Consider the following 27,114-nt stretch of genomic DNA (forward strand, 5'->3'; position numbering starts at 1 on the left):
CGATATCAAAACATAAAAAAAAAAGCTTTAAGCCATGTTAAAATATTGTTACCTCATCAAAAATACACCTGTATTTGTGTTTTGTTTCATTCATGCATGTTTGAGTAACCCTTTATTATTGATTTCTAAAGCTCAAAATGCTTGGTGACATGAAGCAGTAGTTTTCAAGTTAAAAGCTTAACAGCTAACCTTTTACCTTTTGTTCAAATGAGATTGGCAATTCCAGGGCTGAAATCATTCAAATGATTCTATTGAAGGTGTATAGAGTTTAAAAACACAGTGGAACACTTCCTGTATTGTTTGAGAGAAGAACTCACCCTAAATATGCAGTGTTTGTGTGTTAAACATGTGTGAATAAAAAACACAAATCCAGGTATGTTTTTGACGAGGAAACAACATTAATACATAGATTAGAAAATAGCACAATATGTGCCCTTTAATAAACGTACCATTTGATTAGCTGCTAGTCCATTTAGCTGCAGAAATCCACTTTTATCCTCGTTCTAAAGTTTTGTAAATCTTGTAAAAGGCTCAGGCTTTCTTCTACAATTGACACTATGTACATCCCGGTGCGCAACAATAATCTGCTAAAGAAGATTCCAAAATCTCTGACACTCCGATAAAGTTTGTTAATTGTGGCTGAGACTCTCTACCTCAACTATTGCCAGTATTGGGTTTGGAGGTGCATGCTAGGATTGTGTTTTAACAACTGCAAGAGCTCTATAGTGTTTGCTACTGAAGATGTTAAAATATTTTCAGTACTTTATGGTTTACGAGTGTTAGTGGAGGAGACTGCTAGACAACTATAATTACAAGTACAATCAATTCTAGCTTTTCTTTTGTCACTAGATTACCGCCGTGGATTTGCATAAGCCTTACTCTTTACTACTCTCAAATGATGGTACTTTTGGATCACCATTAACCAACATGGGGCTTGGACTAATTCCAGCCTCTCTCCCTGTGGCCACGAGATATGTTTAAAACTGCTGACTGTCCACATCTGTTGTCAGTGGGAATGCACCAGTTCCCATTATAGACCCGGGTCAAAGCACTTTAAAAAGCCAACTTTTAAAACTTCATGAGAACTCTCTATTTGTTCAGCGCGTTATATCCTGCTTTATTGTCCTCAACCTCTGACCTCTTTCTTCAACATGACGATTAGTTTTGAGTGAAGCAACTTTGGACTCCTGCTCTTTCACAGCTAATTACTACGAGCTACAACGTGGTGTCATTCAGTGAACAGCCCGAGATGGGGCTTGTGTCGACTTATGTCAGGCTTACTCTATATTAGAGGTGGGAGATATATTGAAAAAAAACAATTGATATGATAATTTTTGTGGTTATTTCTACTCACTCTTGGTGTGAACCTCAACTAAGACATTTGCCAGCACATAGCTCAGTTAATAGAGCGATTGTCCACTGATCCAAAGGTTGCTGGCGTGATCTCAACACTGGGATGCGATTGCTGTCGTTGAGCACTTGGGCAAGAGCACTTTGCATTGCACTATTTCATTTACAACATTTGACTTCATATAGCTGGTCACTACTGCAAGAATATCAGTGTGAAATGTCTATCAAAGAAACAACTGTTTGGAATTGTCATAAAATCATGATGTTTCTTCTTACAATAATAACAAACAAAAATTTTGACCCTGTGTCCTTAGTGCCAACAGGCCAGGCTTAAGTGTACATTTGATTATCTCATTAAACAGAGCTGTGTCCAGAGGGCCTCAGCCTTATAAAGGATCCAGAGTGCACTGCAATGGAGGGGACAGTGACATTCCTGACCCTAAATGTGTGTGAGTGCGGAGAATGTGAGCTGTTGCATTGTATTGTATGACTGTTGTGTGAGATCAGCACTTTCCTTCCCTTCTGTGTGCAGCGCTAACAGGCCCAGCGGAAACCGGAGGTCACCTAATCCCCCAGTGACTGCCGACCCCGCGGCTCGGGTCCTTCCATTGTGGGGCCTCACTCAGCCACTTTTCACTCTACTGCCCTACCGGCGTGACAGTTTGTTTATTGATGCTTTTGGCCCCAGTTTTGTCCTTCCTCTGTATGAAAGCAGGAAGCAGACAGTTCAGTGTGACCTGTGGACCTGGAAGTGAAATGGTGTTGTGTTTTACGCCAGGTCGTCTGGACTGGGTCTGCTTCAAGGTGCCTAAAGGCTAAAGGGGCTGCCTACAGCTCTACTGTACTTCATCATTCTTAGCAATATGGGCCATTACAATTAGAATCAGAATCAGACATGCCTTTAAATGGCTTAGTTGAGGCTTAAGTGCCAGACAAAGGTAAAAAGGCTGTAAAATGACCAATTACTAACTAAAGTTTAGAAATATCACTTAATACCCTTATTTTGAAATGTACTACATTTTTAAATAAAATTTGTTGATTTGGCTGTTTTTGCAGCATATTTTGTATTATAAAAATATTTTTAAAAATCAACATTCATAATATTTTGAATATTGCCCAGCTCCATCTACTACACATGTAATTTTACATTACAAAGATCGCATTTTATGCATTATTCAAATTTTTATTTCCTGCATTCTTATGGAAATACCTTGCAGCCTTAGTTTGCAACAATGTATTTTCAAAGTCTACATTCCAAAAGATGGAGTTGATTGCCCTGATAGCTCTGTTATGTCGGAAAGTCCCATAAAATAGACAGTTAGCAAATGAGTCCATAAAGTCTGACATTAGTCATTTTATGCTACATTATTCTGAGTATGTGGTGTTATATTTGGACTGACAGACATATTTTGGGTGCATGAGAAAACAGTGGTGCCCCATCCAATCACAACAAGGATGAAGATAAAAAATTCAACTGTGGTCTTGTTGTAAAATTCATGTCTGTGGTTGATACAAGACAGACGGGAATCCGGTCACATTCTTTAGATCCATTTGAAAAGTGGTCTTAAGAGTTGTCTGCTGCGCGAGACAGATCTGCAGCACTAAAGCACAAGTGTCAGTGTGATGGTTCCTCCGAGCGCCTGCTTCCCCTCACAACCTGTTGGACATGTTTTATTATGTACCTTGAGCCCACATTTCACAGCCTAGCCCCCCTCCCCACACCACACGTGGACACAGCCGGTCAGAGGAGAAAGCCCATGCAGGAATTTATTGTGTTTGTTAACAGCCCCAGATGAAAGTCTGAGTGCAATTGTAAAACAGATGTAATGCCCTTACAGCTGCTCCATTGCTCTGCTAATCCCCAGCCTAACGTCCCACACTTCCCCAGTCTCTGCTCCCCTCCCCAACACGGACTGGCCCAAAACCATCACCTCCACCAGGCATACAGGCTCAGGTTACTGACTCACCTCCCCCATCAGAGACCCCCATTGTTTCAGTACTAACTTGCCCCACCAAAATGCTAATGACAAGTTGTCAGTCTGCATACAAACAATGTGACATGACATATTGCAATTATGGCCCTGGTCAAGTCCGGAATGAAAATAAAGTGAGGATGTAGGGGGCTGGGACGCTGTTCTCTTATAGACCCATTTGGGTAAAAGTAACTTTGTCCAGATGCCCGGGTTTATTGGCTGCAGTACAGGTTCACAAACAACTGGTTACCATGATTTAGACTTTCGTGTAATTACTTTGGCCAATCACACGTTTGCTTGTGTTCAAATATGCATGTGTTCCATTGGTTGTTGTGATTATGAGTTTGTTAATCCTCAAAGAAAAATGTGCAGAGAACCGCTTTTGGCTATGTTTCACACTAATTAGAATTTAATTAAATGTTGCAATATTAATATTTACATTGCAGCAGTGTCCAAATAATTTATTTATTATCACAGTTTCACATAACAGGAAGTGTGAGAGCAAACAGAATTAGGTTAGTGCAACAAGTAAGCTCACATATTTGTTGACCAACTGGTCCATCAGCACAGCCCAAGCTGTCTTTCTCTGTACAACTATTGAACTTGGAAATGCTTTTATCTTTACCAATCTCTCACCCATGAGTGTTGTACAGATGTTTCACATGTTGTATGCATGCACATGCTCTGAGGTAGCTGTGAACTATGTCCTAATTCCTGTCTGTTGTAATTGTATTGTGACAGAGCATATAAATCTAGTAAATCTTTGTTTGACAAAGTCATGTATTTATAAACGTTTGTTAACCACATTCTGTTGTAGTGACCACTCAGTTCCCCCTCACCTCTCCTCTGAACATGTGTTTATTTGAGTTGGCCAGCAGATCCCTGTAAGCCATGCAGCATTTAATTCAATAGTGGCCTGAGGCAGACGTGACCTCCCTGCTTTTAAAAGCCCAGCACACAGATCCATTGTGGGGGCCCCATAGCACTTACCTCTGTAGGGCTGAAGGCCCTCTGGGTTGCTCAGCCTCCATGTTACCCACTCATCCATCTATCCCAGCACACATTCATCACTATCACCATCCCATCCATCTTAACCTGCACTGACAAATCTGGGGGGCCCTCAGGGGCCACTCCAGAGCCACTGTGCCCCTCCACGTTCATGCCCCTGCACTCAGTCTTAATAAACAAACACAGAGCCACTCCAGTCATGGGCCCCTAAATGACAAACAGAACAGGAAAGGAAACAGTGAGTCAGATGTTTCAGCTCAGGAGACGTGTGGTATGAGAGTGGTGGCTTCATAAGCCGTCACTGTTCACACTGACACATGAGCTACTCACAAGCACTCGCAGCACTCACCAGTGCCCGCTCCAGTGAACCACAGGTAATCTATCCCAAACATTTGACTGTCACCATCAACATTTAACCTTATCTGTTCAGATGAGACAAGCACTAAATCAACAGTAAAAGTAAGAATGGTCTTACACTTCATAAGATCAGGCAAATTTGCAAGTATATACTGTATGCATGTAATACTGGTATGCCTGGTTACCAAAATCACCATTACTAGACCATGTTTTTTGCCTATTAATGAGTTAAAACAATGATTGCACAAAGTAACAGACTACATATTATTTTGCATCTCACAGCCCTAGTATTGTCAGCCTCCTGCCACACTATCACAGTGTCGTCTTGTCTCAGGGCCAAGCTTGAGCTTCCGTGCTTTGATTGGCCGAGCTCGGAAGGAAGTGCTGCGTCAGCCTTACACTTCCTGCTTCCTGTTGTGGAACAGCAGTCCCAAATTTAAAACTACCTTTTGTGTGTCAAACCTGGAAGTTTATCGAGGAATTGCACTGTTGAATGTTCACTCACAGTCATTTTGCGGACTCCTTTATACTGAGCTTATACTGACGACTGTAAAAACAGGGATTCTTTAGCATAATGTGAAAGCTGTATGTTCCACAATAATAGTAACAAGGACAAAGGTTATGCTTATTTGTTGAGTTGTTTGCAACATAAAAAGTGTGTTTAGGTTATTATCGTTTTTTCTTTTAGGGTTTAACCATGATGTATCGCTGTACCTGCTTACAGATGCACTATATAACATTTCTGGTGGAGGGTACGCTACTTGCTTGTCTCCATGGAGATGTTATCTTGCTGACATGTTTCTACAGTATGCCTTTGAAATTACCCATCTGGTTGGATAGGTGTCCCAACTTACATTAAAAATGCTTGTATTTCAGTGTATATTCTTAGCAATCAAAACCCCTGTAATTGAATAAACGCAGATTTATCGGTTTAATGCCAAACTGTGGAATATTCCAGACAAAAGTGATAACATTTCCATGGAGGTAGGCAGGTGACATCCCCTCCTCCAGATAACTTACATAGTGTACCTTTAAAATGCTAACTATATGAGTTTTATAGGACATTTGATTTGAAGAATAAGTAATGCCCCGGGGGTCTCTGTTCAATAAGTAAGATTACAAGTTCTTGATTGGTAAAGCTTCTTCAGATAAATACTGTTCCACCATTTCTTCTATTCCTTGTGTTAGAATGCTGTTGTCTTGTGTGAGCGACTGTGCCTGTGTCCTTATGGTGGTGTGCACAGGAATGTGCTCTGATTATAGAGGCAGTTCTGGGGTTCAGGCTGTAGTGCGCCGCAGCCCAGTGCTCCTGTCTTCTGCTGCCATGTGGCTATTCCCAAACACTGCCTGCCTGTGTGTTTTTCCTGTCAGCATTTGAATGGCGTGGCATTCTGAAGGCCCACTGGTCAGCTATGAATGGTCAAACTAATGGGTGAGTTGGGCGCCTTTCTGGTGAGCTGAGGAGGAGAGAAGGGAGGGAAAGAATTCAGGGAGTAGGAGCAGTGGGAGCAGGCAGGAGTAGCGTTGGAGTGGGGTAAGAGGTGGCAGCTGTCGCCCCTCCTCAATGGTGGAGTGGGGCAGGCGTCTTTTTCTCTCTTCCCTCAGCAGGATACAGTATACCTCTGTTCTCCTGCCCCTCCTGTCCCACCTCTCTGTGCTGTCCCGGGGCTGTTAATGAGTAGCAGCGGCTGTGTGGGGGTAACAGCTGTCTCTCTCCACAGTGCTGAGGTGAATGCAAGTGTAAGTGTGCACACTATTGTGATGTGGGACTGATATTGTGAGTAATGGGTGTTTATAACAATGCTACGCTCTGGGCCTTTAACTGGATATGGATAAATGGGCTAATCAGCAGCTCATCGGTGAGATGCAGTGAAGCTCAAATACAGAAAACAGATGTGTGAGCACTCACAAGCTCTCTTATTCAAATAGGACATACCTCACTCAAATGAATACGTAGATCATTGTTGGAATCTACAAGGTAGTCTAGAGCAGTGGTCCCCAACCTTTTTTGCACCATGGACCGGAACAATGTAGGTTTTATTTTCACGGACCGGCCATCTATGCGTGGCAGATAAATGTGGCAAAAATAAGTTAAGTGCATAAAAAATACAACTCACCAAACCGCTGCATCAGTGTGAGCCCTGCACTTGTTGCTTCCTTCCTTCTCTAAATCTTATCTTTTAATCCCAGGTGCTTAGTCTCCATGTGCCAAAGCAGTTTTGAAGGTTTCATTGCCTCATTTGCTTTTCCCGCATATTATGCAGAGTGGACTCTGCATGTGAGTCACCTGAAGCGACAAACCCATATTTTAAGTAGGACTCCTGGTATTGTCTGTTAAATTGATCTTTCTTTTTCTTGGAGATCGTAGTCTCCTCTTCTGGCTCCTCAGTTGGCCTTTTCCCCTTTGTTAAAAAACTCTCCAAAGACTTTTGTTTTTGGCTCATTTTCACTCGTTTGTGACTATTTTTGTGCGTCATGTCTGATGTGTTATACGTGATACGTCATTGCGGAGACAAGAGCAGATCTATCACAGATATAATAAACTTGCCACTACATCAAACAGATGTCTGTGGCGATTTCCTATCAGGATTTTCATTATATATCTACTGCTAAACCTTTCCTGCTTCGGTCCCTTGACCGTGGTCGGGAGACACAGGGGAGATCCGTCTTCTCCAGGGCCGAAGGGTCACTCTTCCTCCAGGGTTTAACTCCCTGTTCTTAACCTCAAAGTTGTTTCAAGTGTGGTGCGAGCTCAAAGACCCCAGTCTGTTGCTCAAGAGTTGGTGGCTTTATTATCTGTACTGCACTGTAATCACGCATCACTTCTGCTCTAACTTACACACTGTCTTTTTCCAAGTGCATCTGAAGACTCTCACACTCGCCGCTTCTCCGCGGGTTGAACCACACCATGCGCCACATGAACGGGCACGTCACCTCTCACTCACGCTCAGGCACCACACTAGCACATAGAAGCTAGACACACAACACTACGGACGAGTTTATTAGCGCGTCATGAGGGACGGGCGAACGTTACGTCGGAGAAGATGCGGTTGCTGATAAACTATTTATTGTTTTTGTGCGGCCCGGTAGCAAATGCGTCATGGCCCGGTACCGGGCCCCAGCCCGGTGGTTGGGGACCACTGGTCTAGAGGTTAACTAGTAATCTAATGGGGAGTTTTAGGTGAAGAAAATCTGTCTTTTTCCTGGAATCTGATATTTTTTTATTTGTCTAATGATTGATAGAAGACAAGTTATGTAATGGGAAGGAAAATACTGCTTGTTTTGTTAAATCAAGCGCATTGCAAAATTATCACATTGAAATTAGTGGTAGCCAATTTGTGTTTGAAATGCATAATTGTAATTAGAGGCACAAAATACCCCCAAAAATGTGTTACTATTTTCTTAAAACCAGATCTCTATTTTGATTTAATCACAATTCTTGTACATTACCAACTTTGTATGGCCCACTTGTTCACTGCCCACTTGTCATTCACTGAGTAGATGAAGAAGGCTGAACAATGAGAGGATTTGAGGGAAAATGTTTGAACACAGACTAACTTTAAACAGAAAACCTTAAAATCTCAAAATTAATTCAAAAATGATACCTCAAGCTGTATACACCTTCTGGATTCAGCTAGGCAGCATCACCCAAGTATACATTCTTAATCAACTATTATGCACAGTTTACCCTGAAACTTGTACAGCCACCTCTCTTCTCATCACGGAGCAGAGCATCTAACCATCTCATGTGAACCTCTCCAAGTGTGGCAACCCCAGTCTGTCTGAGCGAATATGATAGGCCTGCTCCTCGTCCTTGGCTGTCTCTGCTGTGCCGCTGGAATCTGACATCTAATCTATTGTTTGTCTTTGACTTTATGTTACATGGATTCTCCCTGACTGTTGCTATCACTATGTAGACAGGGATCTCATAAATAATGTCTCGCCTAGTACCAGCATCAGTAGCTTTCAAAATCAATTCCACATTTTGTTAAAAGATTATGTGGAACGATATTTCAGACAGAATGGTCGACCCCACCCACAGTATGAACATGAGTATTTCACTAAAAACACCCACAATTAAATAACTGCGAGATCAGTCAGGATAATGCCATAAGACATAAAATAGTTTAGTACAAATGATACAACACTTTTCTGTTATCAAAAGTACATTGTGAGTTTGGACCCAGAGTTTGGAGTTTGGAGAATAGTTGCAGTTTGTTATGAAGAGTACCGATGACACAAACAGTTCTTGCATGTAAAGACTTACAAACTACAAATGTTGAAATGATAAATTCAGCTTATTCATAGCCATCTCATGACTAAGACCTAGAAGTCATATCCTGCATAAGCCATTCTAACAGTTTGCTTTGCCACTGTTTAGTGTTACTTTCACTATTTCTTTGCCAAGTTTTTTTTTCTTGGTGCACCTCATTTACACGTCCACTTTCTCTGGCTGGTGTTGGGCTGTTTAGTGCTGAAGGTGATGATAGGAAACTAACAAGTGTGTGTGTGTTGCATGTGAGCAGAGTGCCTTGACAGAGGGACATGGACAGGTGAGCAGGCCCTTGTCCATAGCTCTGAAGAACGGTTGCAAGATTAATTGCAATCGATATCACAATTTCAAATTACTATCATTTCCTCCATAAACATGAACATATCTTGTCTTACTCTGGACAATACTGCCAACTTTTAGATCTGTACAAACATGTTCTGAAATGTGATTCTTGTCATTCTTTTAGTCTGTTCTTCTGGATGACTTTAAATGTTGTTTAAACTTTAAGCAGACTCCTTTTATTAAAAAAATTGCAACGTTTGTCCAAAAAAAAAAAAAAAAAAAAAATTAAAGCGGGACTAAACACAACCATATTTCAAATAAACTGCTAAACCAGGCAGTACGTGGACTAAAGAAGAGAAGCGAGGGAGGAGGGGGGACAGGGTCTGGACCTCTGATTGGTCTGTTTCAGCCTCCGGCCCTGCAGCCAGGTGTTTATAATCATACACACCTGGCTGTAATCAGGCAGCCCTGCATGATATCACATAGTACTTGAAATTGCAGAGGCCACTGAAGGCAAGACAAACTTTGAGTTGGACATCTTTCATCAGAAAGATGCAGATTTGCCTAATTTGCACAAAAATGACTACAAACAGTAGATAATGCTATTAAAATACCAAGTACACAGTTAAGCAAAAAAGTGGATTTAGTGTTTAAAAAAAATAAATCTAAATTGTGCATTGCTCGTTGTGCATTGCATGTTTTCTGAATGCCTTGGTGGAGGGACATGAACAGGTGACCAACTGGACCCTAATCCCTAGTCCTTGAGTGGTCTTGGGACATGTCTGTATACGCAGTGAACACAGGAGTACATGTGAGGGTGTGAGCCCTTCTTGAGCAGGGCCTCTGCTCTTTCTCACTCTGCAGGGAGGCTCTCACACAGATTTCACACTGTATTAAGTTCATATTTCAGCATGGCCGCTCACAGCTGGACGCACTACCTGCACCTCTTTATTTTGAGCTGAGCCTGTGAAGCCAGTGTCATCTTAGCTAAGTGATAGAGTTTCAAAAGTCTGCATGAGGGCCCCCAAAGGAAAGAATGACCTCAGCTTTATTTTTGTCTTGTACTGCCCTTCTTGTCCATTATGTATTAGTGTTGTCACAGTGCTAAAATCTCAAACTTGATTTCGATACTAAGGAATAGACTCAATACTCAATACCACAATGACAATTAAAAAAAACAAAACATTTATTTAGACAACAGAATGTCATTTTCAACATTTCATACTAGTACTTTCTTTTATATTACCATGAGGTCTGCGTAATCCCGTAGTTGTCATGGCAGGTTTCATATTGGTTCAAGGCTGTATACTTGTCTATGTGTCTTATACTTGTTCTGATACAGCTCAAGATCATTCTAAAGCTATTCAGGAAAGGTTCATTTCTGTCCTATGAATGTGACGTTTCAGTATTGATACCTGCTCAAATGACTGTCTAGTTTCAATGTTAGTTTTAGAGCTGATTATTATCTGATACTTTTGGCAACCCTAATATGTATTGCTTGTGTCTCAAGCATCAAGTAAGATCCAATTAATATCACATTTGCAGACAATTTTCACTACTTACTACTATAAATTGTTTCTTAGAAGTTTTAAATAATCAAATTGAATTGAATATGGCCTCTACCAGCATGTTTTGAAATGCGCTACATGTATTAGTTTTAGTCCTCTCTCTTGTTAATGTTCCTGAGTGTATTTAAAACTAGGAGTTCACAAATCCAGCTTTTTCAGTTCCAATGCCAATTTTGTTACTGTAACATTCTGCCGATACCCGATGTCAACCAATACCGGTGCAGAGATGGAAAACCACGTTTATTTCCTTCATACAAAAATAAAATAAAAACAAAAAACAGATCCAAATGTGCTTTGTAGCTGTTTTTTTTTTTTTTTTTTTTTTTTTTAATCTCTCAAGTAACTACAGAACTGCTTAGTGTAAATAAAAGTTCAAACATTATGAAACTTTATGGGCTGACTATGACCAGTGAATTGTCTTATTACATCAATATATGTGTCTAATCAGAATATCGTCTGAAACTATATTTGAAAGCCAGTATCTGATCCAGGAATTTTTCAGTAATGGCACAGATATTCAATACCAGTATGGTTTTGGTGCATCCCTATTTAAAAATAGCACTCAGAACAGAAATATTTTTTCAGCTGTTCGGTGAAGAAATTCTTATTTTTGGACATTTCCACTGTTTGATTTTTACTCATCTTGTAAAACAAAGTATATACAAAATACAATTGGTATAAAATCAGCATGGTACTGTAGTTTTAATGTTTTAATTTTAATGGCTTTTAATAACTAGAGCAATTTGACAAGTTGATTCCACAAAGTCATCATAGCCATTAATCATTCTTTTCATTAATTCTGTTTTTATTCTCTTTTAATAATAAGACTGATCTCTCCCATTCATGCTGAAGTTGATGGGTGTGGGACTTAGGGTAGTAGGTTAAAGTACAATTGAATACAGTGAATGCAGTACAAATAATCCAAAAGAGAACAGGATACACTATTGACACACAGAATAAACTCCCTTTTGAAATATTGATTTTCAAAAACAATGTTATTACTGCTCAGCTTGGTGAATATAATAGTTTTGAATAGGAGGGATTCAGACAGTGACTATAGGGTTAAAGGCCAAGGACAAACGTCAGAATTAAACATTAACCCAATGCAATATATTGTGTAAACTTTTAAAGCTTCAGTGTTGTTACCTTAAAACTGTTGTTGCAGAATATTCTACAGTGATTTTGTGCTATGCCAAATGCTGTAGGAGTAGAAGTAGAGGAGTATATTTTCTGAGGCCTGACTGGGAGTGGAGGAATGCAGGACGACTGGTTGTGTTTGTTGAGACAGACAGCAGAGGAGCAGCAGGGTTGATAAGTTCGTGAAGGAGTGGCAGGAAGGCGCTCCAGTGAGAAGAATCAACATAGCAGAGTACCTCACGTGGCCCTCCATAACCTGTCCCTTCTGTGTCCTACATCTGATGTGGAGGATGTCTTTTAGCTGTCACCTGCTCATGCAAATATCCTGTGTGTGTTTTCAGAATGTCCACAAGGCTTCTTCAAACCAACTGCATCTGGGGATAAGTGCCAGCCGTGTCCCGCCAACACCGAGAAGCAAGGGACAGGAGCAGCCACCTGCCCCTGTCTCGAGGGCTTCTACAGGGCACCCACCGACTCAGAGATGGACCCCTGCTCAGGTGAACCCCTGTCTAGAAATATTGCATTTTAAGGCACATAACTGTCACTATTTTATATAGCACATCACAGTCCCAAAAATGGTAGTGTAAAACATAATTAATCGGTGTTATTAAAACTGTATGAAATGGGTGTGGGCATGTATATTGATTATATTATATAGTTTCAGTATTACAAACTGCCTTTCTACCAGCAGTATTTGGACTGAACTCCAGGTGTGGAGTTGCACTTTGGTCTAACTTCTCGTAATTGTCTCTCTGGCCAGGCCTCCCCTCAGCACCACGGGACCTTGTGGCCAGTACCACCCAGTTGTCTGCCGGGAAGCTGCTGCTGTCCTGGAGCCCCCCCGAGGACACTGGGGGGCGCTCTGACATCACCTACAGTGTGGAGTGCCAGCGCTGTGACGGGCTTGTGTGCCAGCCCTGTGGAGAGAAGATCCGCTATGATCCAGCCAGTACAGGGCTGACCGACACCCGCGTGTCTGTGAGCGAGCTGGACGCACACCTCAACTACACCTTCAGTGTGGAGGCTCATAGTGGTGTGTCTGTGTACGCACAGCAGCTGCCCTCCACCTCTGCCCTCACCACCTCCCTGCACTACACAGGTGTGTGACCACAATGACTGATGCTATTTGTGCAAGGCTATCTCTGTGCATCCAAATGAGAGCAGGAAGTGCGACAACTCCATTTTCTGTCTGCTCTGGCCTGGAAACTACAACAACTCACCAAACTGTACCATCATGATACATTCCCCACAATATTGTGAGATGGTGCTGCTGTGAGATTTACCACATTCCAGAGCACAATCTAAGATCTTTGTCAGTGTGAAAGTGATGCATTCTCCACAGTACAGCAGCTCAGGTTTTTAATGCTGGTTTATAATGACAGTGCTATCTCTCATAGTCCACATGTGCCTTCAAATAATTGAGCTGTACTTATACTTATACTATGTACTTATACATATACACATACATATATGTATGTATGTCCTATCTTATTCAGATATTCACTGTCTACAAATTTGTCATCTTTTCACACAGTACATATATTTTATTCTCAGAGCCTCCAAAGATCACCACGATGAGACTGGTTGAGAGGACGCCCACCAGCCTATCCCTGTCCTGGGCAGTGTCCCCCAAAGCACGAAGCCCACTGCGCGCCTTCCGCTACGAGCTCATGTACCGCAAGAATGTGAGAAACCTAACCTTCTGTATATTCTATATTCTGGAGCAGTCCACCAGCTCATCATAAACTGTGGTTCAGCTCAAACTGTTTTGGTCTAAACAGGCTGGTGGTGCTGTGTTACAGGATGCAAACTCTGATGTAACCACATACACAGTCCTGATCCTGGAGAAGGACTCGGTGCAGATCAGTGACCTGGCCCCAGGGACAGCCTACCTGTTCAGAGTGCAGGCAGTGGGGTCTGATGGCAGCCACGGCTCCAGCATGGAAGAGCAGTTTGAGACCTCTTCTGAAGGTATGCTTTGGGTTAGAGATGTTGTAGAAATTACTCAAATTCATGAATCATTCAACATATAACTTCAGTTATGGGAAAGCCCTTATAACATGCTCTTAAAAGCCAAATGCATATTCCTCTAATCTACAGACTCCAGTTGTTATTAGTCACCCAAACATCATGTGAAATATTGTCATGTATTATTACTTGTACATCTGTGTGAGCTGTCTGACCCTCTTTCTTCTCTGTCCTCCTCAGTAGACTCCCTCACCACCAGTAACACCGCAGTCATCTTTGGTGCGGCACTGGGAGGAGCCGCCATGTTGTTCATCGTTGCTGTGGTGGTGTTCCTGCGCAGACGGTCAGTTACCCGCCACACCCGAGACACCCCCACTCTTACGTCTGTCTGTACCAGTGTAGACCACTTCCTGTCTCATTCTCCACAAGCTTCCTTTGTGGAGCTTTCCCACTCACCTCAGCTCCCCTTTGGCCCTGCCTTTATCTGCCAGTGTGTACCAGCGGCCGCTCCGGAGGGCTCAGTGCTGAATGGGGCATGTCATTACTCAGGGTTTATTCTGCAGCGCGCGTTGGGGAAGGAAGCGAGTGGGAGAGGGACATTGTGATGATAAGAAGCTGGCTCTCTCTGAAGCTCTTTGTAAAGATGACCCGTGTTCATAAAGTACAGCCGCAGCCTCTAATTCACTTCTGAAAACACACTTGTTTGAAAAAAGCAGCTTTCTTTAAATAATGTGGAGGAGCAGCTGTGGAATCCTGTACAGCGCCTGGTTTTACAAAGGTTTCTATGTGCTACAGATAACACTGCTAATGATATCTATACAATGCTGAGACTATAGCTTTCTTTTATGAAGGGAGGATATGAATGTGTAATTTTTGTGTTTGCTTACAGAAAGAGAGGCTCTCACGTGAGACAGGGACCGGAGGACACATACTTCTCTAGTCCAGGTACAACTTCTAATGAGCTTCAAGACAGAATATATCTAATTGTCTGTTTACATCTATTTACATATATTTATTTTTATTTTTTATAGTTTAAAGATTATCAAGACTCAAGTAGAAGTAAAATGTATTCATGTGTAAGAGTAAAAAAGTATTTGATGGTGAAAAAAGTACTTTAGGATTAGCCTTAATGTAACCAGACCAAAAAATAATGCATCCAATAACGCACCGATTCTGGTACTTCCAAAGAATATATTTCAGTGTATTTTATATGTATACATAATTTTTTTTTTTCTTTTCAAAACTTGCTCTTCAAGTGAGTGCAGAATTAAACAGCTCATGAAGTTACTCAGAATAATGTAACTGAGTAAATACAAGTCTTTTGGACACGACATACCAAGACATTTTACCATTGACCCAATGATCTTTAAGTGTCTGGAATTCCCTTGTAAATGAGCCTGGTGTGTTTTGCAGAACAACTGAAGCCACTGAAGACCTACGTGGACCCTCACACCTATGAAGACCCCAACACAGCCGTCATGAAGTTTGCCACAGAAATCCACCCCAACCACATTACCAAGCAGAAGGTGATCGGAGCTGGTGAGTGACATGCGGTGGTGACAGACCTCCCCAGTCCACTAGTTTGTGTTTAGATGGTGCGTTATAGCTTCATGGCTCGGGTGACAATGCTTACTTTAGTGCGATTAGTCCTCTGTCAGTCAGACCGTTCCCACACAACAAGTTATGACATATGTTTTGTAAGTCTTGGCATGCATGGATTACAAAGAAAGGTGTTTTGTTTTTTTTCAGAGGAGGCGCTCGAACCCTCCTTTGCAGATCTCTTACAGGATCAGTTTAGTGAAGTGTGACCACCTTTAGCCTCTGAACCCACAGACACTCAGTAAGGCCCCTCCCCTCCCTGTTTCCCACGGCCGCAAGCTGGGCTCATGTGACAGCTGATTCCCATGGCTACAGTGAGGGCCGCCACCCGCCCTCTGAACACCTCCAGGGCAGACACACGCGGCCTCACACGCCATGTTCTCAAATCTCTGTCAACAGACCTGAAATATGTACCACAAACAGGGCTTAGCATAGTTACATTTTACAAAGAATGAAAAAAAAATACAAATGATTTAACCAGAACATAGTAAGAATGTACATACAGTCACATGATGTGTTTTTAAATGGATTTTTCTTTATTATGTTTGCATAACAGAACCAGAACCATTTATCTATACGTTATCATTTTATAGCATTGAAGTTTCTGAATGGATCTACTATAAGCACATTTGGATATATATATTGCATGAAATTTTAAATTGTATTTTGAGGATTTCAGGTTGTAAAAGTATTGTTTAACGTGATTCATGTGTTCTATTTGGAGATGCATGTAAAGACAAGCACATTTTACAGCTCTCCCTATTAAGCTGAAACTGTACGATTGCCTTCCAGTTGTCATTTTGATTTCTTAATCTTTCTTAATACTTTAAAGGGACAATATCCTGAGCACTACCTAAAATAACATGACTGAACGCTCCACGGTGTAGAGAGTCACTGCTCGTCCACACAAATATCTGTTCCAACCAATTCAAACAAACATATTTCTTGATTATCACCAAAAAAACAGATTTGACCAGTCATTAACAATTATAATGACTTGGTATATATCTGTCAGATTAAATGTCATATTGTGATGCACGCAGGTGAGTTTGGTGAGGTGTACCGTGGAAACCTAAAGGTGCCCGGGAGGAAGGAGGTGGCCGTGGCTATAAAGACTCTCAAACCAGGCTACAGTGAGAAGCAGAGGCAGGACTTCCTGAGTGAGGCCTCCATCATGGGACAGTTCTCACACCAGAACATCATTCGTCTGGAGGGGGTGGTCACTAAATGTAAGTGCACTCCAAGTCTCACAACCTTTAACTGTTAATGAGATTCAGATGTTTGACCCTTGTCTGTTCTCTGTGCAGTCAAACATGCCATGATCGTCACAGAGTATATGGAGAATGGAGCTCTGGACCGCTTCCTCAGGGTATTACTATATTACTATAACAGCATTTAAACATTTGACCAACTTTTAGGTAGAACCGTTCTCACAATGCTAAAATTTTTAAAGGAATTGGCTCAATACTCGATACTCAAATTGTGTCCTGTTAATGTGATTTTTTGCACTATCGATACTTGCTCAAATGAGTATATAGTTTCAATATTAGCTTTAGCATCAACAAGTATCTGATTTTACTTTGACAAACCTATTAGGTAGTCACATTCAAATTATCCTTTTGACTTGTGCAGGACCACGATGGAGAGTTCTCGTCATTTCAGCTGGTGGGCATGCTCCGTGGGATCGCTGCAGGGATGAAGTACCTGTCTGACATGAGTTACGTGCACAGGGACCTAGCAGCACGTAACATCCTGGTCAACAACACGATGGAGTGTAAGGTGTCCGACTTCGGCCTGTCCCGAGTGCTGGAGGATGACCCAGAAGGAACCTATACCACCAGCGTGAGTCTCAAAAATATCCTCTTATTTTGATATATTTATTTTGGATTGAAATATTTAGGTAGGTATTTTAATTAACACAAGCTTGATTGTTTCTATTTGCACACAGGGGGGCAAGATTCCCATCCGCTGGACAGCCCCAGAGGCCATCGCCTACAGGAAGTTTACTTCAGCCAGTGACGTGTGGAGCTTTGGGATCGTCATGTGGGAGGTGATGGCATTTGGAGAGAGGCCGTACTGGGACATGAGCAACCATGAGGTGAGAGCTACTTCAATGAACTGATTAATATCAGCTTTGCATGACAGGTACTTTTCTCCTACATGCTTTGGTGGAATTCCATTTGTTTTTCTAAAAGTATAGTGAACTGTAGATAGAGTATACAATTCAGCCCATTTTGGTTAATTGAAAATTATTAAAAAATTATAATCTTTTAGTAGAATGATGTGTGCTCCTATGAAGTGTGAAAAAATATAGCTATGGAGTATGTTATATAATTATGATGGGTGTGCATGTAATGGTGCAAATGAGTTTGAGTTTGGCATGGCATTCAAATGAAAAAAAAAATTGAATCGTGGTTGTCAAATAATATGATTGAGGAATATGTTTAGGATGGCAGTGTCACTGCTGCCAAGATAGATCTATCAAATTAAATTCAAAATGTATATTAAAATGTTATGTTTTGTCATTTTGTAGGTGATGAAAGCTATAAACGAGGCCTTCCGTCTGCCCGCGCCCATGGACTGCCCCTCGGCAGTGTACCAGCTCATGCTCCAGTGCTGGCTCCAGGACCGATCCAAGAGGCCCAAGTTCGGAGATATCGTCCCCCTGCTGGACAAGTTGCTGCGGAGCCCCGACTCCCTGAAGACCATCGCAGACTTTGACCCACGGTAACATTTATTTACACTTCAGACCCTTGTATGTTTGTGTAAGAATGACCTACAGCTGCTACCACCATCCACACAGGAGCAAATAGTCTTATATCAGGTTCATATTTAGTCTGAGCTGTTAATTAGATTTACTCATGGTCTGGATTGAGTTAATGTGCCTTAAGCAGTATATATCACCATCTGATAAACTCCAAGATTGCATGTTTTATCTTAAGCAAAGGATTTTTAGTCTAGTGAGAAATTATATAAGGAAGAAAATTTCATTTGACTTGAAATTGCTGACTAAACTAGTTGTACACACAATTAAGTGATACCCATTCCCTCTTAACTCTTCACTGGCTCCTTGTGCACCTTCGCATTGATTTTAAAATGGCCCCTCAGTGCCTGTCTGTCTGCTTGTACCTCACATGCCCTCTCTGCACTCTTCTCCACATCCCAAAGACCAGGAAAAAACAAAGAGGCGACGGTGCATTTGCAAACGACTGTGGAATCAGCTGCCTCTACACATTAGGCTGGCTGACTCACTCTCTGTTTTTAAGTTTATCCTATAGACTTACCTTTTCTCCTTTACTCTTAACTCAGTTTGAGGTTTGACTATTTACCATTTGTCACTGTTTGTTATGTGTTCTGTTTAATTTGTATACAGCACTTGGTCAACTATGTTGTTTTTTAAAGTGCTCTACAAATAAAGTTGAGTTAAGTTAAACTATTACATAGTAAAATGAACATTCAATTCTGTCAACTGGACACAATGTTTTTGAGTAAAGATGTTTTGATGTTCTTCCAAGTTGCCTCTTCAGTTATGGTCAGATTGCTGGTGGACACTGAAGAAGAAGTGTAACATCTTCACTCATAAACATTTTGTCCAGTTGACAGAAATAATTTTTTCTTTTACTATGGGTCATAACTGGAGGACTGTTGGATTACACAGACTTAAACTGTTATAGAATTAAATAGTAAAATCGCAAGTAGGGACAGCCCTGTGCTATAACATGGTGGCTAACCAGACAATTAGTAGTATAATTTTAACACAACAATAACTGTGATTGTTTAAGGAAATTATAATAATTATAAATTATGTAGTGTGTCACGGTTGTTCAGCTTTGAAAGATTGGGCCAGAATCAAGTTGAAACTTTGTCTGTTAAATTCCCACGCAATTTAACTTGGTAGAAATCCAGTTGGACTTTTGTAACTATTAGACTAAAAGGGTGTGGGTCATTCCTCTAATTTGTATAGCCGTTGTATCTAGTTGCAAGGAAAAGCAATTGAAAGACCACGCAAATTATTTAAAATAGGATAGTTTGCCAGTTAGTAGAATCGATAATAGTTTCATACAATAATAGTTATTGTTTTTACAAGTTTTAAATGACCCTGGGTTGTTATGCTTTGAGACTCTAAGTACACACCCCATGCAGTATTTATGGGAATTGATTTTGGACACGTTCCAGTTTAAAACAATTCAAAGTTGGGCCAAGAATTTAAATGTGGACCCACAGCCGAGAGCGCTTAGCTGAAATGGAGCAGTCCTGGGATCCCAACATTTATACATCTGCACTTAGGTCATCACTGATTTCTACAACTTTGCGCTAACCACAGGCCGACATATGGCTGAGTTATGTGATATTACACGCTCCGATGCAGATTAAATTTGATGTGACATTTTCAAACGAGTGTAATTTGGTCTTCACTGTGTCTGGTCTGACCTATGCAGCACTTGTGTGTGACTCAAATAGAGAGGAGAACTCTCACTCAAGACGGAGCAAGCCACATGCATTGTAATGGCAGCACAGCTAGTTATAGTGAAAATTGTTTTAAGATGGCCGCCTGTTAGGACACTTAGCCCCAGGGATAATGGGTCAAATGTCTGCTGACTACACGAGTATACCAGTTTTGCAACACTACTGGATCTGATGTTTAAAATGCTATAGGGAAATTATGCCTTTAAACGTTATTGAAATTAATTTACATAAGCCAATTATTGCTTTGATTTGTGGTTACTATGGTCATTTTCAAATAAGAAAATGGCATATATGCATTATTAGAGATATATTGAGATAAGATATATTGTTTACAAAAATCAAACCAAAAAAAGTTGGCAAGGATGCACAGTATGACAAAACTGTATTCTGATAATATAATAGATATCTAAAAAAACATTGGCAAACCTCCATGACATTAACAGTTTGTCTGAGCTCAGTAAAATAGGAGAAAGGTAGCGCCTGTCTTATGGCCTTTCTCCAACTGCACCAACTGGTTTTTATTACCACACCGGTTCCAGCTCTGTAATTACCGACCTCAGTGCTCTGCCTTTGTTGTGGAAAAGCCTGTTGATTATTGTCATTTGGAACTACTTTTCTCTTCCTCTGCAGCGTATCCATCCGCCTGCCCAGCACCAGTGGCTCAGATGGCTCCCCCTTCAGATCGGTGCCAGAATGGCTGGAGTCCATCAAGATGAGCCAGTACAGCGAGAATTTCAACCGCGCCGGAGTGGTCACCATGGACCAGGTTCTGCAGATGAAGAACGAGTGAGTGTCTTAGAATTCTGTCTTTGGATACCATTCAGATTACTGACATTACAAATATACTTAAATGTTCATAGAGATCACGTTTGAGTGTGTATCCTTTTAAGCATATCTGTTATTTTCAAACATTTGTGCCATACATTATGAGACTATTTCAAAAACACTACACACAAAATTATGGTGTGAGCATTTCTTCTATCTGTGTTTATCCAAATCTTTTCAGAAATTGCTAACAACTACTGTGACTCCTTCATATTATAGCTACCAAAGGGGAACTATGGCAATGGTGGAATCAGTTTAGAGGTGCCACAGAGGCCGTCACCTACGATGACTTTAGTTTGCTTTGGAGAAATGAAGAGTTATGCACTTCTGCTAGACGAATGGACAAGAGAAAACACATTCTTGGGCAAAAAGATGTGAATAGAACATTTCTGACAAAATACTCAGGAATCCAAAAGATGCTAAAAGCTTAGCTGCATAACTAAACAAGTACACACAACAAGTGCAGTTTCTCAGTGCATGGCTCTGTGTCTTGTACTTGTACTAGCTTTGTACTGCATATAGCATTAACCTTGAAATACTTATCATAAACATTTGACATTTTAGTACATTATAACCTTGCATTGTAGGCGTCAAGTAAGATTAGCCTTAGACAGAGAATTCAGCCGTACTATAATTTGCCATCAGTAATAAGTAACCTATTCTAATCTGAGACCTATTATGCAACTCATGGGAGCCAGCACTTAGCATAAGAATGTGCTCCTCTAGCGGTTTATGTTTTCCCAAAAGTAACCTAAAAGTTGCAGCCAACACAAGTATTTCCACACAACATGAGAAATAGTTGATATGGAAAAACTAATGTGGGAGGAGGGCTTGATTTGCGGTCTGTGGTTTGTCCTCCTCTCTCTCCTCTCCAGTCTCATCTCTCGCTCGGCGCTCGTACTGAGCCAAGGCTGCAGGATGTTCACCCAGAACTGCGGCATATGGGGGGCATGGGTCTCCAACTTTAAAGTGGCGTGGCCCAGGGTAGATTAGTCGACTGAAGGAGATGGACAAGTGTTTCTACTTTTAGTGAGATGGAGGAGGTGAGCTTAGAATGCACCCCATGAACTTTACAATGGCATAGTTTGGAGAAATTGCAAAGTCTTGTGTGTAAGGGAGAATGTAATGGTGAGGCTTAACCTTTAGGGGAGTGATGCTTTTGCTGAGCACATAATGGACGGTTGGGAGACTTAACAAGAGCCAGTGTCTTTGGAGGGACCACATTAGAGGTCCTAAGATCCGGAGACGTGGTCCAATTGGGGGCACATGAGGAGACATTGTAGAGCCAAATTCAGTTAAACTGGGATTAATCACAAATGTACATTTTATATCAAGCATGACATTCAAGGACTATGGGATAAACCTGGGATTGGGATTGGAAGGAGTTGTTGCATACCTCTTTGAAAAACACGCAAAAAGCCAGAAATAATATAATATTTTGAGAACTAATAGCTATGGCAGCAGAAATGTCTATGTTCTGTCTTCAGTGGCAGAAACTAATGTTATAAAGACCTAGACTGTAACCATTTTGTTTCATGTATTTGTGCAAATGTCTCGTGCCCCGGTACAGATATGTTGAATAAGGAGCTCTTGAGGTCAAAATAAGTCTGTTTTACTGTCAGCATCTAACTAGAAAATGTTCTTATGTTTAAGAATCAGGAAGTGTGCAGTTAGCATGCAAGTTGTTGTTAACATTACAGTGTAAAGTTGTGAAAAGTGTTTATAAACTTGGCGCAGTGAATACTCTGAATTCATAGGGTAGATTAGCATTATGACAAAAAGAAAAATATTGGAATTGTTGTTATCACATAAATCAAAATTGTATCATTAAAGCTACAACTCGTGTCACTTTCCAAAATGTTAGTGTATGGTTGGACTAGATTAGAGGATAGATCTAGAAGCCAAGAAAGTGTTTACTGTTCTGTTTTGGCCTGGGGTCACAGCCACAGTTAAAAGGAACATGGCAAAGACCTTGGAAACTGTATTTAATGTATGTGCTGATGGAGCAGGATGGACGTTCCACAATTTGACCATTTTATAATGATCTGTAACTGTTCTGTTTTCTCCAAATACTTTCCACTCTCTTACATTTGACATTTTGAATATATTTTTTAAGAATTGAAGTATTGGCTACAGCAGTGGTTGCAATTGATTACATGTAATACATTTTGAGTTTTAAAAATTTGAAAAAGATTGTGACAGGTCAGAATTCTATGGGGGAATTTGCTGTTGTATTTTTATGTTTATGTTTAATATAATTGCTGGCCTTATTGACATGAAACAAAAACTGGCACAAAGCTCTCCGTCATCTCTGTTAGAATAAATATACAAGAGTGAAATAACTGCTTTTGAATTGCTTCAGAAAGTAGTGCATTATTCAACCCTAAAGATGTGACTGTTCTCAGATGAAAGGACTTAAGATGATCCATAAGATTAGAAAAGAAATCTTAGAAAAAGCTGTTACTATAGGTGTTCAATGTGTGTTTTTTTTTTTTTACATGAGAAGCACAATACTCTTTACTTTGATAATGCCTGTCCATATAGTATCTATAAGAATAGCTTGTCTCCTTCCTCTTGCACCTGGCCCCGTAGTCTCTCCAGCTGACTCCACCCTCTGAACGTGAACTTTGAAGACAGATCCTGAGGCTTTCTGGGCTCACACATGATGTTAAAGCTGTGAAGTCCTAAACACAGCGGTGCGGAGCAGGGCTGTAATTATCGTCTTAATGACTTAACGAGGATCCTCCACTGACCATGAAGGAGTTTGTCTGGTGAGCAGTAAATAGCATGTTGGCCTGCAGAATGCTCCCAGATGCAGATGAAACAGAGGCCGCAGATCACACCATGTGGAGCACTTCAAAAGACCACTGACACATATACAGGGCTCAGATAGGGCTGTGTGGACATGATGGATGACTACGCACAACTAGTGTTACTTTTACACAGTAGTAATGTATAGGCCGAAATTAGGTTCGCTGTATGGTGTGGGGATCATGACTGGTACGAAAACTTAGTCTGGTGTTTGAAAATGTATTTTTTTTATGTTTGAGTCCTGTTTAGTGTTTCTGTTATTTGGTTAATTTAAAAAAATTTTAGATCACAATTTGTTTTTGGTGTGGCCCGTGCTTTGTCCTTAATCTATTTAGCTTGAGGATGTTACTTTACTGCACAAATATTGTCTTGTTATTTTGTTGGAAAACACTGAGGAAAAGTAATTGTCTCAGGATATTTACAAAGACCAGAAAATTTACAGAAGCAAACTTAAGAAACAGCATACTAAATTTGTTGTAATTCTTTGTGTATTCATATGAAGTACTGTAGTATTTATTATTAACTGTGCTATATTGGATATTTGTAACAATTAAGCAGTTTTTTTTTACTTCAAAAATATTTTTATCATTGTTGACTGTACAAAGACATCCTGTTCTGTACTGGCTGATATTCTCTGCTATTTATAGATAAATTATATTCTAACATGACCTATATCTGCTGCTTTTGACTTTTCTCATTGTTGTACAGAAGTATTCGTGACATATGTGTTCAGTACACAATTTCACATATTGAAACCCCATTGTGGGACCTGAAATACCACTTAAGAATCATATTTAAAGGTCTTATATTACACAAAATTGACTATTGTGAGCTCTAAACCGTGTTATAATGTTGTACCTCAAAAATATGTGTGGAATTGTGTTTTGTCTCATTCACACATGTTTGAGTAATCCTTTATTATGAGTCTGTCTACATCTCCAATTGTTCAAAAGACTCTGTTATGTCTTGTCATGTAGTGGTAGTTTTCAAGTTAACCACTACCTTTTAACTAGGTCAATAGAGATTGGAAATATCAGGGCTGAAATTATCCAAATGATTCCAGTGAAGATGTATAGAGTTTAAAAACACTCTGAAGCATTTCCTGTATATTACCACATGATATCACAAGGTGGAACAGAGTGTTTGAGAGAAGAACTCAGCTTAAATATGCAGGGTTTGTGTGTTAAACATGTGTGTGAAGCATGTATGTCTTTGATGAGGAAACAATATTATACCATAGTACAGAAAAATGCGCAGTACGTGCCCTTTGTTTATTCATTACTCCTTCAAAATTAAGTAGTTGTTTTTGTAAAGTGCCTGTAACATGTATGACTATCTGAAACAATGCAGTATTAACCCTTAAATCTCATCTGTGTTCCAGGGACATTAAAAACATCGGTGTGCGTCTGCCAGGGCATTTGAAACGAATCGCCTACAGCATCCTGGGCCTGAAGGACCAGACCAGCACCCTGAGCGTGTTCGCCGTGTGACCCAACCTATACACGGATTATACTCTTTGACCTTTGACCCTCTGAACTCTGAGCTGGCGCTAAAGGCATGGAGGGACTGAACCAGCAGACACTACCTGGAGCTCACATCGGAACACAAATACCCAGCAATAATGTCCCACGTAGCCTTCCAATTTGTAGATATCATTTTATTATTCACTTTCTTATCCATACATACACTGCTTTTGTTCCTTTTTGACCCTCCTGGAGCCGATAGTGGGGATGACAGGCCACGCCCAGCATCAGTAAAGCTCTAAACTGGCACTTTGGACCACTTCCTGTCAGCCCAAATATGGATGCAGCGGGCGACACAGCTGCGGTAAGCTAGGGCTGGTCCAGGTGTGAACTCGTGGACTGGAGTGGGACTGGCCTGCTACCGATATTAAGCTAAATCATATAATAGTTGTTATATGAAAAAAAAAAAAGACTTTGTGGTACTTGTGTGTATATATACTGTATACTCTATGCTTTAGTTCCTGTTTTGGGCAGTTACCAAATATTTCTTGATGTAGCACTTAGTTCAATATTCACTTAAAAAAAAAAAAAGAAATTTCAATTTTGAATCTAGTGCTGTGTGCTGTTGTGTGGAGAAAAAATATGCTGAGGTTATTCAATACAATTCAAGTCAATGTAAAACCAGTCTTAATGTTGCCATTATAATTCATCAAATGTTAATATTTACCTATCTGCCTTAAAGAAGAAATCACTTTTTAAAATTTATAGAAAAATATTTGCTGTTTTCTAATAGCCAAATCTTAATTCTTTAACTTGCAAATTGAGGGCTGGTCTGATTTTTGTGCCTGTTTACTTTGCAAAACTAGCCCTATAGTTTGCATAATGGCATTTATATAATTTCATACCAAGTTGAGTTGCTTAAATTTTTTTGTGAAATTGATGTTTCCGATTGCATTTGAAACTAAAGTGCCTGCGTGTGTGTTGCGTGACAATTAAAGTGCTCTTAATGATGACTGCAAACCTCTGTGTTACTGATCTACTTGAATATGCCTCTCCTCCTCTCATGTACCTGACAGATCCACATTTGGAAAAGGGATATTTTACTCTGTCCGCAGATGATTTTTGTACATTTGTCTGATTCTCAAATTATTTTTGTATCTGCTCGAGTTGTGCTGCCTTTTCTGAAATCTGGGGAGCTCTTTTTCCCCTCCTTCCATTTTTTACCATATTTAATAGTATTTATTTTGTACTTTTATTTATTTACTCTGTTGAACACTGAGCTGGGATTATAATTGAAGGCTGTTCTCTTCTTAATAAAACTGTCTAAAACAATCCTCATGCATTTGTGCAATATGTTGGTGGGTATTTATCACATTTTGAAGACAAAATGTGTGCGTACACTCATCAAAATCAGTCATCATTACCTTTATTATTAGATTAGTAGAGTAGTCAAGAGTGAGATTTGAACCACTGACTTTTAGATCAGATGATGAGTACTCCATGAACAGAGCTACTGCTGATCCTAAGGTTAGGCTCATTCTCTGGGAAATGAATGTGAGTCAATGTAATGTCCCCATAAAGGATGAAAGCCTAACGTAAGTGTGTGTAGTGAGTGATTGACAGAGGAATTTCATAATGGCTGCCGGGATGTTTAGACTTCACCTGGATATCCTTCCGACCCTAATCCAGACTAAGATCCTCTAATAAACATTCCAGTTCTCCATGACCTGTGTGGGAATTTCAGAACAAATTCACTTATGCTTATCTGACATTGATCTTAAACATAAAAAGGTTCTTGTCTATGTTGTAAAATGTGTAATTCCTGTCTGCATTTTAAACAGGACTCACACTGACTGAATGTTTATTTAAAGGGTTGAAAGCTGCCCCATTTCTGTAGTTTTTGTGCTCTTTCTGGGGCAGTTTTGAGCATTGTGGAAACACCCATACCAACCCCACCCACACAATTCCACCCCAAATATGGCGACGTTACAGCACATTTCCATACAAAGACTGTCATCATCTAGAAGGTGCGC

General features: G+C 40.4%; 1 protein-coding gene across 2 annotated transcripts in view; it reads left to right on the plus strand.

Annotated features, from left to right (window-relative positions):
• The window catches only part of epha2b (eph receptor A2 b), a 36,329-nt gene extending 9,916 nt beyond the window's left edge, over positions 1–26,413 (plus strand). Inside the window, exons 4-17 of one of the 2 annotated variants that reach the window (XM_033969154.2) lie at positions 12,290–12,445; positions 12,709–13,047; positions 13,503–13,633; positions 13,751–13,919; positions 14,157–14,259; positions 14,806–14,861; positions 15,330–15,455; positions 16,559–16,744; positions 16,823–16,884; positions 17,148–17,357; positions 17,464–17,613; positions 18,049–18,242; positions 20,613–20,768; positions 25,000–26,413. In XM_033969154.2, coding sequence (XP_033825045.1) covers positions 12,290–12,445; positions 12,709–13,047; positions 13,503–13,633; positions 13,751–13,919; positions 14,157–14,259; positions 14,806–14,861; positions 15,330–15,455; positions 16,559–16,744; positions 16,823–16,884; positions 17,148–17,357; positions 17,464–17,613; positions 18,049–18,242; positions 20,613–20,768; positions 25,000–25,108 — 2,147 coding nt within the window. In that variant the 3' untranslated portion in view covers positions 25,109–26,413. The remainder of the gene's footprint in view (positions 1–12,289; positions 12,446–12,708; positions 13,048–13,502; positions 13,634–13,750; positions 13,920–14,156; positions 14,260–14,805; positions 14,862–15,329; positions 15,456–16,558; positions 16,745–16,822; positions 16,885–17,147; positions 17,358–17,463; positions 17,614–18,048; positions 18,243–20,612; positions 20,769–24,999) is intronic. The other variant, XM_033969155.2, reaches the window with a different exon arrangement.
• The last annotated feature ends 701 nt before the right edge of the window (positions 26,414–27,114 follow it).

Source organism: Periophthalmus magnuspinnatus, chromosome 7 (genome assembly GCF_009829125.3).
Source record: "Periophthalmus magnuspinnatus isolate fPerMag1 chromosome 7, fPerMag1.2.pri, whole genome shotgun sequence".
In the NCBI taxonomy this organism is placed as follows: domain Eukaryota; kingdom Metazoa; phylum Chordata; class Actinopteri; order Gobiiformes; family Gobiidae; genus Periophthalmus; species Periophthalmus magnuspinnatus.